Consider the following 17,150-nt stretch of genomic DNA (forward strand, 5'->3'; position numbering starts at 1 on the left):
TTCAGAGACTCGGTAAACCCCTTGGCCTATTGAAGCTGGATCTTCGATATTCGCAACAAAAGTCTCATTACTTTGCGGATTTCAGAGGAATATCTTGACATTGATTGTCAAATTGTGAACCCAGCAAGTCATTCATTCCATCACCCAATATGACGTCTAGTCAAACTACCAACGATCTTGTCTCCCAGCTTACCATTGAGGAGAAGGTCTCCCTACTCTCAGCCGTTGACTGGTGGCGCACGCCCACCATCAAGAGAGACAATGTTTTTATACCTCACATCAAGATGTCCGACGGGCCCAATGGCGCTCGAGGCGAAAGCTATGTGAGCGGTATAACTGCCGCATGCTTCCCTTGTTCAACCGCCGTTGGTGCTTCATTTGATGAACAGCAGGCATATCGTCTAGGCGAGGAGATTGCAAAAGAGACCATCACAAAGTCTGCCAATGTCCTGTTGGCCCCTACTATGAACATCATCCGATCGCCTCTCGGGGGACGCAACTATGAGACTTACTCAGAGGACCCCTACCTTACTGGAATTCTGGCCTCTGCTTTTGTTCGTGGTTGCCAAAGCCAGGGTATTGCAGCTACACCCAAGCATTTCGTCGCCAATGAGTCGGAAAAGTGTAGGACCAAGATGACATCCAACATTGATCGCCAGACCTTGCGTGAGATCTACATGCTGCCTTTTCAGCTCGTCCTTCGCGATTCAGATCCTTGGTGCTTCATGACTTCATATAACCGCCTGAACGAAGAGTACTGTGCGGACAGCCAATGGCTATTGGAGGATATCCTCCACAAGGACTGGGGATTCTCTGGGCTAGTGGTATCTGACTGGATGGGAACTTACTCAACTGCCAAAGCACTTGTTGCAGGAATGGATCTTGAGATGCCAGGCCCGACAAGGTGGCGTGGGAAAAAGCTCATCGCAGAGGTAGAATCAGGAACTGTTCCTGTTGAAGTACTCGATAAGAGTGTTCGGAGGGTTGTGGAGCTGGCAAAGAAGACGGGCCGCTTTGATGATCCTGTCGAGAAACCTGAACGTTCTGTCGAGGATCCGGATCGACAGGAGTTCATTACCGCTATTGCAGCTGACGGCATGGTCCTACTCAAGAACGACAACAACGTACTTCCCTTGTCTGCAAACGCCTCTGTTGCCGTCATTGGTCATTTCTCTACCAATCCCAGTATCGGTGGTGGTGGCAGCGCAAAAGTTCTAGCACAACATATCATCTCACCACTCTACGGACTTGAATCACGCGGGGTCAAGTGTCGACACGCCCTAGGTGTTCCTGTCTTTGGAGCTTTGCCCCACGCCGAGCCAGACTTCATCACAGATGTTCAGTTGAGATGGTTCAACGGTTCGGTTGTTGGAGATAATCTCGCACACGAGCAGACGATCAAGCAACCAGAGTACATGATCAAAGAGGCTTGGCCCTCGTATCTCAACAAAGAATATTGCACTAGCATGTCCTTCAGCCTGACACCTTCATCAACTGGAGATCACACGTTCTCTGTCATCACCACTGGCAAAGCTGATGTGTTGATCAATGGAAGCAATGTTTTCCACCGCCCACAGGAACTTGTTCTGCTCCCCGAGTCCTTTTACTTCTACAAGGCGAAGATTGAGCGTCGGTTTACCTTTTCTATGACTGCAGGTCAAGTATACAACGTTGAGCTACGTTCCTGGGCTACAGATGAAGAGGTTCTCTCCAAGATCGGCGGCACGATGTTCCAGGGAGCCTCACTTCGTTTCATGGAGCACGTGGATATTTCCGGGGCAATTCAGGACGCTGCCGACGCTGCGGAAGATTCTGATGTCGCCGTGGTCTTCGTAGGCACGACAAATGAGATGGAGTCAGAGGGCTACGACCGTGACACAATGGATCTCACCTCTGACCAGTATGACCTCATTTCTGCTGTTGTCGGTCGCAACCCCAAGACCGTGGTTGTCAACTTGTCTGGGTCTCCTGTCACTATATCACCTTTTATCAACCAAGTTCCCGGCTTCCTGCAAGCATGGTTTGCCGGTCAGGAATGTGGCCACGCCATAGCTCGGGTCCTGCTTGGCGATGTCAACCCTTCAGGACGTCTGCCGATGTCTTGGCCGCGGAAGAACGAAGACAATCCAGCTTATCCCAACTTCCCTTGCGATGACAATCTTGTTCTCAATTACGAGGAGCGTCTCAAGGTCGGTTATCGTTTTTATGACGACGAATCATCGCCAACGCCTGAGTTCCATTTCGGACAAGGTTTATCTTACACGACCTTCGCTCTACAAGGCGATCCCAAGTTCACGGCCTGCTTCGAGAGTGCGGAGCGCACAGAAGTGTCGCTATCAACCGAAGTTTGGAACACGGGTATTTTGGGCGGTAAGCAAGTGGTTCAAGTCTATGTCACACTTCCTGCTTGCGACGGCAATGATCGTCCTGTGAAGGAGCTTAAGGCTTTCCGAAAGGTCCTTGTACCCGCTGGGGAGTCAGAAACAGTCACATTCAAGCTTGACAAGTACGCATTCAGCTACTTCGACGCAGCAAGAGACATGTGGGTCATCCCAGACGGGGAATTTCTTGTCCATTTGGGATTTAGCTCTATCGAGCTACTCCAGACCTTGCGTGTTTCCAATGTCAAACGACATTCATGGACAGGGTTATAGACTTTACAGCTACTTGTTATCGCGTTATGCAGACCAACTCCATAGTGGAAAAGCAAATTCATCACCAGTTTCAAAACCGCCGTAACTGGGCAGTCCACCATCAAGACTCCAATCCCAATTTTCTTGAAATAATAACGTCATAAGCTCTCCCTGTACCGCTTGGTCTTCTACAGGAGGAGCAAAGTTGCTGCCCACGTCCGTGTCGTGTGTAGCTTCAAGACTGACGGACGGCCTACGGGAAACCATCCTCGACGCTTCTCTCGAATTTCTTGTTGCTGTAAATAAAGTGTCAGCACAATCTAATGACTTCATAAGCTCATGGGAATGGAGCTTACAGAAATGTGCGGAACGGGCCTGCTCCTTCAACTGAAGTAATTGACCCAGAAACCCTTCTGCCCGCTGGTTTTCTCTGCCAATAAGCCGTAGCAGCATAGTCGTGTTTTCCCACGTGGCATCCAGCTGGGCCTGGTTGAAGTGCTTGCTTCCTGCAGCTTGCGCACGTTCTGCAAGGATGATTATACCGCCACATGTCATGAGATCTGCAACGTTAGCTTACCCAGTGGGAGTATGCCAAGAGATTGGGGATCATACAAAATAAACTAAACCACCATGCACCAGTGGCGTCATCCTGTCTTGCAGACAACAAGGAAACTGACAACTCGTAACTAACTTTCGCGCATGTCGTAGCGCACTGAGACTGGAAAGCTATTTGTAACGTGTTAACTTCGGGACTGTCACATGTAGAACCAGGTTCCTCAACTGATCCCCGGCTCTGATATGCGATCCTTGCTGATGCGCAATAGGCACTGAAGCTAGGTCTGTACAGTAGAATCCTGAGATGGAGGAACCTGGCGTGAAGGACATTTCGCTGTCTCTTCAGAATATGATCTCGATCAGTGAGTATACGTTGCGGCTCCGAGTCACGATCCCACCATCTGAGAACATCAACCAGAGATGTCCTGAAGTCTTCAAGCATAGACTCCAAGCGTACAAGAGTACTGAAATCAGATGAAGAGCTCTGCCAGTAGATAGAAGATAAGATCTTGCCGAGGACTTTGGCCAGCCTTATGTTCTCTACCATAAACATATTTTGTGACGGGATACCTTCGGGTTGACTGCACGACGGAACCTCGCTGCGTATGAATTCATCGTCCACGGCGGACGGAATGAGGACATCGTCTGTCATCTCCAGGACAGGTCGTCTACCCAATGTCATACAGACTGTCATTTCCATCTGCAAACATCCATACCAGACTCTACGACGAATTTCATTCTCCAAATTTGATCGCCGATGGGCATTCTTCTCGGTGTGCAGACCTAATCCCACCGCGATCCGACAAGCCAACCCAACAATGTTGTAACACCGTATAGGGTGCTCGCTGGATATCGCAAACTGGGCGGCAAGAAGCAACGCCTGGACATGAGACAGATCACCTTTGTCCAGCACATCTATCTGCAGTAGACTTCTCATACGCGAACTGAACATTTCTGATGCCGACTCTTTGTGGGGTAAGTCGGAGAATTCACAACCGAGAGAAAACATGGCGTTCAGCGCGCTGAAGAAAGAGGATTCAGAGCAATGCCCGCCTCCTAAGCCTATGTCGCCGCTTTGGCTACTCTGGGGTCCTGGGTAACCGCTTGGTGACCATAACGATTCGTAACGCTCTCTAAAGCTTGTAGAGTGTGTCCAAGGGTAGAATATATGCACCTCGTTAAAATAAATATCGAGAATCTTATCCGCGACCTGCCGTGGCGGCAAGGCATAGTCGGCCAAATGTAGAGATGCTGCACCAAGTGTTTGGTTTTTGTCTCGATGTGGAACCGATCTTCGAGATTCGGGCTGAGATACCTCACGAAGCAACGAATGAACAGAGGATGGACCGAAAAGGTTATCCTCTTGAAAATCTTGGGACAGAGCCGGGGCTCCCATGACGCTAACAGGACTGGGTCCACCTGTTTCCGGCCCTGGGATTGAGACCCCTGCCCTACTGGCACCACCATGGGTAATACCCGAAGCAACGTAAGTACCAGTCGAGGGACTTGCAGATGCCCTGGTATGTGTATTCGCATTTATGCGGGAAGCAGCAGTCGTTGCCGCCTCTTGTCGAAGCTGATCTATGACCTGCTGCATTTCCGTTACTTGCTTTTGCAACGACGAAATGTACCTTGTCAGGAATTAGTTCTGCTCAATCCGAGGTTTATTCTCAATGGACATACTCCTGTTCACTTAATTGCTTCGCTGCGCCAGCAATAACAGTGTAGATACATTGAGCAGGAGGTTCTCCACGCTTGCTGCACGGGCTACAGATAGGCTTAGAGCCATCGCACTTGATCTTCCGTTCCCGACAATTGTCGCAGGCCAATGCAACTCTTTTGCGCTTTGTGGGACGCGTCGAGGTGGATACGGATATCGTGTCATCGGCGTCTTGCATCGATGGACCCGGGTCCGTAGACTGATCCGTCGCACCGGACGGCATACTGTAGCAATGAGTACCTGGATTGAGAATAAAAAACCTTTATCGGCAGGTGTGTGAGTGTTGGGGGGAAAAGACCCTTTTCACGGGTTGTACCCGTCTCAGCAATTAGGTTTGCCGGCTTTCGGCGCTAGATGACTCGGAAACTACCCGAAGCGAGGGACCCAGTCTACGAGGACTTCCGTCTTCTTTGAAGTTAACCGAGTCCAGTCCCGTGATTGATGAATTAATTTATGCTACAGCTTTCAATGCCAAATAATTAATGCTAAGAGCCGGCGTTTTCTAGCTGACATATTGTTTAACCCTCATTTTGCAGCACGATACCAGTTTTTTCTATTAGCTTTCATAATGCTGAAATCCCCATTTCGCCCTCTTTTACGGCATGCTCAGAGGCCGATGCCGTTAGCTGTCTCACGGCTTCCAATCACCCCTGTGAATAAGATCCACAGCAGTAAGAGGACACAACAGAGCGAGTCAAAAAGCCAAAGTCACCACAGGGAATCGCCCAGAAGACCTGTCTTGCTCGCTTCGGCGCTGTCGGCGACGGTGACTACTTTCGGCGGCGCTCTATTGTTGGTTTCTTTGGGCTATGGGAGTACAGTAGTGGAAGATGAATGCAAGTACGCAAACCGACGACAGATGGAATTAGTAAGCATAACTTGGTTAATCCATTTGGTCTTTTCATTAACATCTTCAGGCAGTGGAGGAAATCAGACAAGCTCTTGGGGAAGACGCCGTGAGCATCGAAGATGAGATACTTCATGCTCACGGCTACTCGGAGTGGTCCACGATTAATATCGATAGGCTGCCCGTTGCAGTCACTTTTCCTTCATCAACAGAAGAAGTAGCAGTAATCGCCAAGATATGCCACAAAAGACGTGTTCCCATGAGTATGTATACCATTATTGAGGGAGCTAATTTTGCTGACAGGATGATACAGTTCCTTATTCAGGTGGCTCAAGCGTTGAGGGCCATTTCTCAGCCCCATACGGTGGCGTCAGTGTTGACTTTGTGAACATGAACCAAATTTTGGAGGTACATGCCGACGAGTAAGTGCATTCTACGATCAACTGATCATAGGGTATGAATGTATATTAATTTAGGCTCCAGTTTGAACGTTGTCGTGCAGCCGTCTGTACCCTGGATGGATCTCAATGCGAAGATACAGGACACTGGTCTCTTCTTTCCAATTGACCCTGGCCCTTCGGTAAGACAATACCAGGAATTTCACAATTTAAGCAGCGCAGCTAATTTCATTGCTTAGGCACAAATTGGCGGCATGATTGGTACCAATTGCAGGTATGAAACCTCGCATTGCACTTTCACCCTACCCGAGACCAATCTGCTGACATGATCTAGTGGCACAAACGCAGTAAAATACGGGACTATGAAAGACTGGGTGGTAAACCTGACAGTCGTCCTGAGCGATGGTACTATTATGAAGACTCGTCGAAGGCCGCGCAAGTCGTCAGCTGGCTATAACCTCAATTCTTTATTCGTGGGATCCGAGGGCACCTTGGGGTTCGTCACTGAAGCTACGCTCAAACTTGCCCCAATCCCAGAGCGATCTGGAATTGCGGTATTGACATTCCCCACTGTCGGTGCAGCGGCCAGTATGGCAATTGAAGTCATCCGCCGTGGTGTCCCCATCAACGCGGTCGAGATTCTCGACGAGGTCCTTATGAACGTCATCAACAGGATGGGTGCCACTTCCAGAGAATGGGCCGAAGTCCCAACTTTATTCTTCAAATTCAGTGGCAGCGAGTTAGCAGTCAAGGACAGCATCGCTAGAGTGCAGGATATATCCAAAAATCACAACGTGCAGGACTTTCAGTTTGAAAGCGACCCGCACAAGCAAAAGGCCCTGTGGTTAGCACGCAAAGAAGCACTCTGGAGTATGATGGCGTTGAGAGAAACGGATGGACACGTGTGGTCCACTGATGTGGCTGTGCCTCTATCTCGAGTCGCAGAGCTCATAGGTATGTGACCTAGCGTTATTACAAGACGGTGGAAGCTAATCCGTTTCACAGATGTGTCCAAGAAAGATCTTTTGGGGCTTGGTCTATTCGGAAGCATATTAGGACACATTGGCGATGGTAATTTTCACGAAACAATTCTCTTCCAGAAACACCAGCACGACCAAGTTGAGCAGAGCGTGGATAGGATGGTCTTGAGGGCGCTTGAGATGGAGGGCACTTGCACAGTAAGCGTTTTCTCACTTATACGGAAGTTATTCGGCGTAAAAATACTAACAATGTCAGGGTGAGCACGGTATTGGTCTTGGAAAGAAGGAGTTCCTTAGAGAGGAGGTCGGTCAAGCGCCAATTGAGGTGATGAGGGCTATAAAATCCAGCTTGGACCCGTTTTGGCTCATGAACCCGGGCAAAATCTTTGACAGGAAATAAATGAAGCATAAAAACAACAAGAAAGTAATTTAAATCGTACATATTCTACATTCAGAATCATCGGCCAAAAAGTACAATACAGCATGTAAAAACAGCAGTTAGATACAGGCTCCGCGATCAATGCACAGGGTGAATGCGAATACGGAACTTCATGGGAGTAATTCTTCTCTTTCAATGCCTGGTGCAGGACATAAGCAGGAATTATTATATTGTCAGGGGTCCAGTCGCATTGTGACGCTGTGGGCAACTCCGATGGAACTTCATAATGGAAAGTGATAATAGTTTACTTGTTGTGAATAGCCGTTATGTGCAGTGCAGTTGTACTAAATCTGTTTATTCTCAGTCTATTTAGAAGCCTAGATGGCAACATCCAATACTGCCGAGACACCACGATCAAGGCTCTCCTTAGCCTTAGCCAACGCCGCCAAGAACTCCGACGAATCAGCCACCCTGGCCCCAAAGGTCTCTCCATTGCTCGCAGCCTTCGCAATCCCAGCATAATCCGGACTCGGCGCAAAGGAAATATTAAGCTCTTCCTTGGTAGCCCGTGATGCAGGGCCGTCAGGATGCACCAGCAGCATGGACCTCCGTGGAGCATTCCAGCCAAGGTTGTTAAGGACAATAGTCAGAATGGGGATCCCGTAGCGTGCAGAAATCCAGTATACGCTAGAGGGAACACTGAACATGTAGGACCCATCACCTACAACCTGTACTACATACCGCTTTTGCTTGCCGGAGACTAAGGCATCAGCTGCATCCGCAGCAAGCTTGACGCCTAATGCACCACCACCGCTCCAGCCGAGACCACCACCTCCACAGTGAACCCACTGCCCTGGTAGTGTTGCCCGGACCTGATCCGAGACGGAAATTGCATTTGTGATTGCCTCCACCGCCCAAATCGTGTCCTGTGGCAGTGTCTCACGTAGCGTAGCGCAGACGTAGTCTGTGGTGAGCTTTCCCGAGTTGGGGAGCTTGGCTCGTTGATCCAGGGTGTTAATACGCTCCTGGTATGACTTGACCAAGGCTTGAGCCCGTGAATCACAAGCTGCGCTTGACAGCTTCTCCGTGAGGTTGTTTTGAAGGTACTCAGTGATCTGCTTGAGCGCGATCTCAGCGTCGACACGATACCTCTGTTCAGCATCGATGTAAAAGACCAACATAGACTCCTTGAGGGGGTCGACGTCGAGGTGGAAAATCCTCGCTGAGCTCTTGGGTTTACATAGCTTGTTGATCCATGGAACATCACAATCGAGAATTAGGAATACGTCCGCATTCTCGATCGCGCCATCGACTCCATACTTCATGCCAAGCCATCCAGGGTGGTCTGCAGGGAAGCACATGTCTGAGCAGCCTGTATCAAGTACACGAAGACCCTTGATGGTATCGGCTAGGGACACAAGGGGCTTTACCGCTGCATGGTTGCGGCCAGTGAAGCCAACAATAACAAGTGGGTCTGAGGCATTTGCCAGTGCATCTGCGATCTCGCGAACAGCGTAGTCTGGGAGAGCAGATGGAGCAACGGGTCGCCAATAAGCTGAGTTCACAGAATACGGTTCGATGGTCTCCTCCATTACCTCGCGGGCTCCCATAAGATAGGCCGGCCCTTGAGGGTGGCTTGTGGCAAGCTGGATGGCACGTCGAACCATTTGCTTGACATTCTTGCCAGTTTTGATCTCTCCAGTATACCTGCAGTACTGGGAAACAATCTGCTTTTGATCTGGGACATCTTGGATCCAGTGACTTTCAAGACATGCATATTAGATATGACCATCAAGAGTAGTAAAGACGAAGTGACTTACATGAACTCGGTTCGTGAGCCAAGAACCTCTCCCTCTATAGTGTAGGGGGAGAGACCGGCAAAGATAAGAACGGGGGCTCGTCCCATAGCCGCATTATGAATCGCGGCCGCTAGAGCCGATGTGCCAACATCGACATGCACGATGACACACTGGGCTTCGCCGCTCACTCTCGCATAACCGTCGGCCATAGATAGAGCCACCATCTCGTTGGGGCACGTGATGATTTTCGGGAACGTATCAGGCATTTCCCTTTGGCCCTTAACCATAGCCTCCAGAATACTGGGGTGGTCCGAACCCAAGTTAACGAAGCAATTCTTGACCCCGGCCTCAACCAGGGCCTCGAAAAAGGCGAACGATGTTGTGTACCTGGCACTCGATGTTAGTGGCTAACGTTAATCTAGGGTTTGGAATGCTGGGTGAGTTTACATGGTATGCTCCGCGTTGAAAACAAGATTGGTGTGCGTGTGTCTGTCGAAACAAGATGTTGAACTGTACGATTTCGCTGTGATTTATGGTAAGTGTCAATTGATACAAATCGTCGCTGTATTCGCGCTATTTCCTCCATGTGGATTGTCCCGGGAATGACCCGAAGAGGAGATACCTGCGACGGTTATTACCCGTGTGCTCGGAAGCTAAGCCGGCAGTAAGTCGGCAAATGGACAACGCAGTTCGGCAATGAATAAAATACGACAATTGCTTGTTTCAGTATTAAGGAGTATGTCTAGATCGAATCTTTTATAAATTTTGAAAATTTAATAAATACTTTTTAATTAAATATTAATTTAACAATAGTTATTAAAAACATTTATATATTTATTGTATTAACTATATAGAATTTAACTAAACACATCTCCTTCTATTAATCTACAGCTTAACGTAGTGTATTCAAGGATGCTTATAAAGGCACGCTTAACAGAATGAGATATCGATGTTTACGAGTTGTAAACATAATGCTAACCTAATTCAATACTTACGCCTGACCCTGTCCACCTGATGACGATGGCCAATGGTCTCAGTGGTGAGCGCCCATCTACTTCCCAGGAAGTGTTTATCCCCGCCCCCATACCCCGCAATGTTTAATCTGGGGCTAACCTGCTCCTCTGGTAGCTTCGATAGTTATCAGGTCATGGAGAGTTTACTGGTGGCGCCTCGACTGAGGGAGAGAGTTCAAGGTCGAGAACCTGGCCGCTAAGACACCGATCACCTATATAAGACGCCGGCTTCCACTACCCTGTCTACAAGAACACTCTATAGCCAAGGACACAACAACACATTTACTTGGATCCCATTCTCTTTCCAAACATGTCTGATCCTACCGAGAAGACTACAATGGAGCACAGGTCCCTCAAGGGCGCTGAGTCTGCCATAGACTTACCTGCCGAGGATTCTGAAGCTACCAGGAAGCTGCTGCGGAAATGCGACCTCCATTTGCTCCCCCCGCTAATGGTTATCTACTTTCTCTCCTTCATGGACAGGACCAATATTGGTATGTGGAACTATCTCAATCAGCGTTTTGAGAACAACCGAGCTAATGAAGACATTGCCATTGTTAGGCAATGCAAAGATCCAGGGAATGACAGAGACTCTCCACATGACTGGAAACGATTACAACATGGCTTTGTTTGTCTTTTTTATCCCGGTACGTTGACTACAATAACGCCGGCCTATACGAGGCTTGACTGACAGTGCTCATGATGTAGTACATCCTCTTCGAGGTCCCATCGAATATAATCATCAAGAAAATATCTCCATCTCTTTGGCTTGCTTCTATCACTGTTCTATGGGGCATCTCTACGGTTGGCATGGGGCTTGTCAAGAACGTGGAGGGACTCATTGCCTGCCGAGTTCTGCTGGGATTCTTTGAGGCCGGCATCGTTCCAGGTACAATTTCCTAGTTTGACACACGAGAAAGACTCAGCTGACATCAACCACAGGTTGTATTTACTTGATCGGCATGTACTACAAGCGCTACGAGGTTCAGTGGCGCATGTCACTCTTCTTCAGCGCTAGTATCCTGGCAGGCGCCTTCTCTGGTCTCCTCGCATTTGCTATTGCTAAAATGCATGATGTCGGAGGGCTTGAAGCCTGGCGTTGGTACGTCCCCCTTTGTACAAGTACGATAATCCTTGCCAACATTGGGAATAGGATCTTTATCCTCGAAGGCCTCCTCACTGTTGTCGTCGGTGTTGCTGCAAAATGGTGGATTCCTGACTGGCCCGAAACGGCCAGCTTTCTCACTGAGGAAGAGAGAGCCAGACTCGTGGAGCGATTGGCTGTTGATTCCGGCGATGCCAAGATGGATCACCTGAACAAGGCAGCTTGGAGAAGAATCATGTCTGATTGGAAGATCTACCTTGGTACGCTTGCATACTTTGGCATCTTGAACAACGGCTACGCTGGTTCGGTAAGTTTTGGTACCAATGTCATGGGATGGCAGAAACATGATGCTGATTCTTCATTTGCAGTTCTTTATCCCCACCATCCTTCGGGAGATGGGTTATGCCGCAGAGCGTGCCCAGGTTCTGACGATCCCGGTATACGTCGTCGCAACTATCGGCTGCTTGTCCGCGGCATACCTCGCGGATCGCCTTCGTCACCGCTATACCTTCACCATAGTGGGTGCTCTGGTCACGACCGTTGGCTACGTCCTCCTTCTCTTGCAGCAGAACGTCCCGACCGCAGCACGATACTTCTCCCTTTTCATGCTGGTGACTGGCGGATATATTACACAGCCTGTGCTTCTTGGCTGGTTGTCAAACACCATGAGTGGCCATTACAAGCGTTCAATCTCGTCCGCTATCCAGATCGGAATTGGTAACGTTGGAGGTATCCTAGCTTCAAATGTCTTTTTGGCTGAGGAAGCTCCTGAATACTGGACGGGCTTGGGTGTTAGTCTCGGCATGGTTTGGCTATGCGGTATCAGCTGCACTATCTTTTATTTCCTTGCTATCCGAGAGAACAAGAAGAGAGACCGGGGTGAGCGGAATCATAGACTTCAAGAGTCTGATGCGATGAATCTGGGTGATGATCACCCTCACTGGCGATATACTACTTAAGATAGATCTTAGAAGTATATCATGGAATACCTGATAATAGGATCTCCATCTTGAAATACACTTTTCAATCAGGACTCCAATGCTCATCGAACAACTCTTTTTTCTTTTATTATGATCTTGCACTAATAATACAAGGGTTTGGCTGGGCATAAAATGCGCTTTTCACTTGTTTCCATCCGGCTTTTGGTCTGCCTTCCACTAACGTCAAGACATCATACAGTCATAAAGGACCGAGGAGGAAGAAGTAATGTCATTCCTTCGTTGCTCAAGTTGGAAGGGGGAAGTCGGTCGGTAGCTAGTCGTTATTTCATAATAAAAAATAAACTTTGATATCATTGGATACAGTATTGTATTCCCTAATAATGATGCTTTCTTAGTAGCTGAACTCAGGAAAATTATTGAACGACTCTGCGGATATCGACGAGGAGATTTCCATTTGCCCAAGCCTCATTAGCACCACGGACCTTTCCGTCACCACGAGAGCACTTGTCCATAATGAACCCAGCACCACGGGCCACCTCCTGACTAAAGAGGAAGTTAATACCAGGTTTATAACAACGTAAAAGAGGTAGACTTACCAAGTAGAGGTTGCAGTGTTACCATTGCGAGCAAGGCCGGTGATCTGCGTGTTACCCCGTCTGCAGAATGATTGGCCGGAGACTGTAGCAACGCAAGGTTGGCTGCCTAGGCTGGCCAGGTAGTTGATGCATGCGACGGCTTCGTTAACCTATTCACGTTAAGTCAGTGTTAAGAACGCCGTAATAGTGAAAGGATGGGACGGACGTTGGCCAGTTCACTTGCTGGACGATCATCTCTGCAGGTCACCTTGCGCTTCTCAAGGGCGCTAGGGACAGCAACGACTGCGGAAGCAGCGGAGAGAAGAAGAGTGACTGAAGCGACGAAGTTGACCATGGTGGCGGTGAGATGGACTGGTTGACTTGGGATGAAGGTAGACAGGAACAAGAGAAGACTTTTTCGTTGGATGAGCGCCCTTTTATGTTTTAATACTCAGGACATCCATGCTTGAAGGATTCATTTGCATATAGCCTGCGTTCACTCTACATATCCTATTCGACTTCTGCTTACGTTAGAGTGGGCTATATACGACTGGAACCCATGCATTAGTTCAGGCTAGATTTATTTTGCGAGAGGCTCAGACGTAACAGGGGAGAGTCACACTGGGGGCTAAACCTTCGATCCGGCGGCCGACCCAGTATAACATGGGGCGACGGATGAATTGCCATCTGGAGCATCAACCGACAATAATAAAATAAACTGAATGTCGCTCTTAACTATCATAAAGTGTTTTTGTTATTTCATACTATACCTTCTTCACTGTTTATTTTTTCCGATGATGGCTACAGAAAGAAAAACGCAGTAGCAAAAACCCTGTAAATCTCGTGTTCTCGGACTTTTCCTCTCGGACTTTTTTGTTTACACCGCCGAGTGACCCGGGGCTCAGACATACATGGGACCGTGGTCAAAGCCTTGGCGGTGCGGATCTTTCCGTCTTGGTAAGGTGGTAAAATGCGGCACATTGAAGGGATTGCGGATCGAACAACAACGAATAAGAGACGGCTATGTTGTCACAAAAAAAGACCGACTCTTCTCTACAGTCAACACTGTTCCTGCAAAGTTTAGCCTGCACCTCCGGCTAATCCTCCACATCTCTGGCCCACGACTCCCATTCATAAGCAGCCAGCATGAAAGGTCCGACACCGTTCTGTCCGTTCTCTAGGGTTGGCTGTGCTACGTAATACTAGAAGGAGTTAGTTCATTGTCTTCTCATCGTCATGGTACTCACCTCGAATGTTACGTTGGAACTGAGTAATCCGCATTCAGCGACCGTGCCATTGAGAACAACAGACCCTCCATCACGTTCTTCGAAAAAGTTATCGATAATACTAGAGAACGCATCTCTTGCCATAGCAAGATATTCGTCCCGGTCGAGGAACCCCAGGTCAATGCTCTTCAGCAGACCCCAAATGAACATAGATGAGCCACTGCTCTCAATAAAGTTTCCCTCACGTTGGGGATATGGTTCATTCATAACCTGCCACCAGCTACCAGACGCTGAATCACGAGACTCTTTGAGTCCAAGCGCGACTGACTCAAGATATCCATGTAATTGATCATAACCGGCATGGCTTGTGGGAAAGAATTGTAAGACTTCAACGAGGGACATGAAATACCAGCCGAGAGCACGGCCCCAGACGTTGGGTGCGCGACCAGTTTCTGGATCAGCCCATGCAGCTGTACCGTCGACCCAGCCGTGGACATGGAGACCTGTCGTTTCGTTGACCGTGTTCTCGTGGATAAGCTCGTACTGGAGCAAGATGTCGTCCCAGGCCGTGTCATTGTCACGGTCATAGAGATGGGTCCACTTGGCGTAGAATGTGTCTGCCATGTAGATACCATCTAGCCACATCTGGTTGCGGAAGAACTGTTGATGCCTGGAATATCTGTCAACAAGAAAACGACAGTATTGGATAGCCGATAACCTACCAAAAGCCACCCTGCGGCGAGCGGGGATACTTGTCAAGCATGCGTCTGATAGTATTTGCCGCAGTCCTATACTTTGTTTGCCCCGTCTGGTTGTACAGGTAGAGATAGTTGTGTCCCATCCTGTACTCATCAAGGATGTACTTGGATGTGTTCAGACCTTTGATGGTGCCGTTCTCCAGAACAACAGGACCAGCAATTTGTCCAATGTACCAGTCCAGATACTTCTCGTCTCCAGAAAGCTCATAAGCCTTCTCGAAACCCAGGTAGAGAACTGCATCCTGGTATCCACGGTCTGGGGCGATACCTTTGGCAATGATCGTGTTTGCCATTCGGGTCAAATATGAAGACTCAGTTTGAGCAAACGCGATGCTTGAAAGCAACGCTATTGCAATGAGGGTTATGTTGGTAGCCTGTAACAGACAATACATGATAGCGACAGCTCGTGGTCAGTCTTCTCAGTTTACAAAGTCAAGGCTTATCAGTGATGCGTGCCAGAAACATTGTGTTTATATATCCATACCCGAGGTGATATGCTGGTACGATGTCGCCTTAGCAAAGGTCATATTACCTATAAACGACGAATGGGGTGCAACCTCGCGCCTTGTGATATATCGCGTTTCAAAAAGCCTTAATTCCAATGCCTTGTTTGGTCACCAATGAGGGGAGATGGTGTGCACCTGTGTCGCATTGAGTTTTTAAGTCCTCCAATAAATAGCAAGGGCCCTAAGTGGCATGTTGTGTCGATCTACTGAAATGATATGATAGGATGAATAAACCCGTTTGTGCTGCGCTGGATGGTTACTTTAATCTCCTAGTCGAGCGGGCGAGAGACATTCGCGCCACTACCTGACTTTTTTTATGCAGGTCAGGTCAGGCGATGAAGGGTCATGCCATCCACATTGTTTCTTGCTTTGCTTCTTTTTTTCCCCTTACTTCCCTTCTCTTATGGTTTATTCTAGATTGGTAGTATAATTAATGCTATAGGGTCGAGCCATGATGACGTCGAGTCAACATGCGGGGAAACCTTCCTCTTTCGTATGTACATCCTCACCCAGCGAAAGCGTCTCAGCATAGAAAATAGGAACAGTCACTTTCTTCTTACCATAGTAAGGGCAACTACGCGCCTCAGCAAAACAAGAGAAAATGCTTGTAATTTCCGAGCCTCAAATGCGACAGTTGCTCAATCGTTTAACAGCAACAAAATGCCGCCATATGATCGACGAACTGTCTAGCGGCTTACGAACCTTTACTGGCGAGCATCGACTTCCCCTTCCACAGCGGACGATTCATCAGCCTATGCGAACGCATTTTACTAATCAAAGCGGCGACCGCAACCTATTTATGCCTTCAACAGATGGCATTCTCTCCACTATCAAGCTATTGACCGTTCCGGGAAATGGTGACCCCGCTCGGGGTCTTGTGGTGGTATCCAAGGCAGACGGACGCCCTTTGGGATTGATCAGCGCTGGGCCTCTCACAGCGTTTCGCACAGCTCTGGCGACGATGACTATGTTTGTACGTTCTCCATTGCCAAAGGAGAATATCACGATCTTTGGTGCTGGGCCAGTTGCTGCATGGCATGGTCGCCTGGCAGTACTGCTATACCCAGACGAGGTTAAACGTGTGACATTCGTTGGCCGGAATCCTTCCCGTCTACGGCGCTTCACGCGATCTGCTACATATGGGCTGCAGCAGTTATCCTCGAATGTATCAGTGGACTCTTTATCACACAATGACCCTGAGCTGTACCCCAATAAGCTACAGCAGCTTGTCTCCACATCAGATGCCCTATTCTGCTGCACGCCATCGACCGAACCGCTATTCCCGCATCGATATTTGCAAGCAGAAGAGTGTGATCAAGAATCTAAGCAAAGGTTTATTTCGCTCGTGGGCTCACACAAGCCTGACATGCAGGAAGTTGAAAGCGAAACACTACTTTCTGGTGGTGGAAAGGTCTATGTCGATACTAAAGAGGGATGCCTAGCTGAGGCTGGAGAGATCGTCAAAGCCAAGCTGGAAGAGGGAGATCTGACTGAAATTGGCGAGGTGTTCCAGCCAGGGGCAAATATCGATGTAGAGAAGCACTGTAACATTGTCTACAAGAGTGTAGGATTTGGACTGATGGATCTGATTGTTGGAAAGTCGTTACTGGATGCAGCTAAGGAAGAGGGCCTAGGAACAAGAGTTAAAGGGTTTTAATTGGCAGGGTTTCTGTCATAGAAGTTTAATCTCTCTTCTAAGAATTAAGTCACATGTC

The 17,150-nt window shown here is 48.5% G+C and overlaps 8 protein-coding genes across 8 annotated transcripts; 4 read left to right on the forward strand and 4 right to left on the reverse strand.

Annotated features, from left to right (window-relative positions):
* Positions 1–149: 149 nt before the first annotated feature.
* FIESC28_02148 (uncharacterized protein) lies at positions 150–2,654 on the forward strand (the record flags this gene model as incomplete). The annotated part of the gene is made up of 1 exon (XM_031156298.1): positions 150–2,654. One exon carries the CDS (start codon positions 150–152, stop codon positions 2,652–2,654), a length of 2,505 nt encoding a protein of 834 aa, XP_031019615.1.
* Positions 2,655–2,678: 24 nt separating this feature from the next.
* FIESC28_02149 (uncharacterized protein) lies at positions 2,679–5,131 on the reverse strand (the record flags this gene model as incomplete). Its single annotated transcript, XM_031156299.1, has 4 exons — positions 2,679–2,929; positions 2,990–3,193; positions 3,246–4,819; positions 4,872–5,131. 4 exons carry the CDS (start codon positions 5,129–5,131, stop codon positions 2,679–2,681), a joined length of 2,289 nt encoding a protein of 762 aa, XP_031019616.1.
* A 345-nt stretch (positions 5,132–5,476) lies between these two features.
* FIESC28_02150 (uncharacterized protein) lies at positions 5,477–7,533 on the forward strand (the record flags this gene model as incomplete). The annotated part of the gene is made up of 8 exons (XM_031156300.1): positions 5,477–5,776; positions 5,826–6,018; positions 6,069–6,177; positions 6,239–6,335; positions 6,393–6,427; positions 6,488–7,107; positions 7,159–7,331; positions 7,390–7,533. The coding sequence occupies 8 exons, from the start codon at positions 5,477–5,479 to the stop codon at positions 7,531–7,533; spliced, it is 1,671 nt and encodes a 556-aa protein (XP_031019617.1).
* A 356-nt stretch (positions 7,534–7,889) lies between these two features.
* Positions 7,890–9,535, reverse strand: FIESC28_02151 (uncharacterized protein; the record flags this gene model as incomplete). Its single annotated transcript, XM_031156301.1, has 2 exons — positions 7,890–9,273; positions 9,333–9,535. The coding sequence occupies 2 exons, from the start codon at positions 9,533–9,535 to the stop codon at positions 7,890–7,892; spliced, it is 1,587 nt and encodes a 528-aa protein (XP_031019618.1).
* Positions 9,536–10,634: 1,099 nt separating this feature from the next.
* On the forward strand, positions 10,635–12,388 carry FIESC28_02152 (uncharacterized protein; the record flags this gene model as incomplete). The annotated part of the gene is made up of 6 exons (XM_031156302.1): positions 10,635–10,818; positions 10,886–10,971; positions 11,033–11,213; positions 11,267–11,426; positions 11,478–11,736; positions 11,798–12,388. 6 exons carry the CDS (start codon positions 10,635–10,637, stop codon positions 12,386–12,388), a joined length of 1,461 nt encoding a protein of 486 aa, XP_031019619.1.
* A 395-nt stretch (positions 12,389–12,783) lies between these two features.
* FIESC28_02153 (uncharacterized protein) lies at positions 12,784–13,300 on the reverse strand (the record flags this gene model as incomplete). Its single annotated transcript, XM_031156303.1, has 3 exons — positions 12,784–12,913; positions 12,967–13,115; positions 13,172–13,300. 3 exons carry the CDS (start codon positions 13,298–13,300, stop codon positions 12,784–12,786), a joined length of 408 nt encoding a protein of 135 aa, XP_031019620.1.
* Positions 13,301–14,042: 742 nt separating this feature from the next.
* FIESC28_02154 (uncharacterized protein) lies at positions 14,043–15,222 on the reverse strand (the record flags this gene model as incomplete). The annotated part of the gene is made up of 3 exons (XM_031156304.1): positions 14,043–14,147; positions 14,193–14,841; positions 14,894–15,222. The coding sequence occupies 3 exons, from the start codon at positions 15,220–15,222 to the stop codon at positions 14,043–14,045; spliced, it is 1,083 nt and encodes a 360-aa protein (XP_031019621.1).
* An 814-nt stretch (positions 15,223–16,036) lies between these two features.
* Positions 16,037–17,092, forward strand: FIESC28_02155 (uncharacterized protein; the record flags this gene model as incomplete). The annotated part of the gene is made up of 1 exon (XM_031156305.1): positions 16,037–17,092. One exon carries the CDS (start codon positions 16,037–16,039, stop codon positions 17,090–17,092), a length of 1,056 nt encoding a protein of 351 aa, XP_031019622.1.
* Between the last annotated feature and the right edge of the window lie 58 nt (positions 17,093–17,150).

This window comes from Fusarium coffeatum (genome assembly GCF_003316985.1).
Source record: "Fusarium coffeatum strain FIESC_28 chromosome Unknown BRIP53273_contig_47, whole genome shotgun sequence".
Classification (NCBI taxonomy): domain Eukaryota; kingdom Fungi; phylum Ascomycota; class Sordariomycetes; order Hypocreales; family Nectriaceae; genus Fusarium; species Fusarium coffeatum.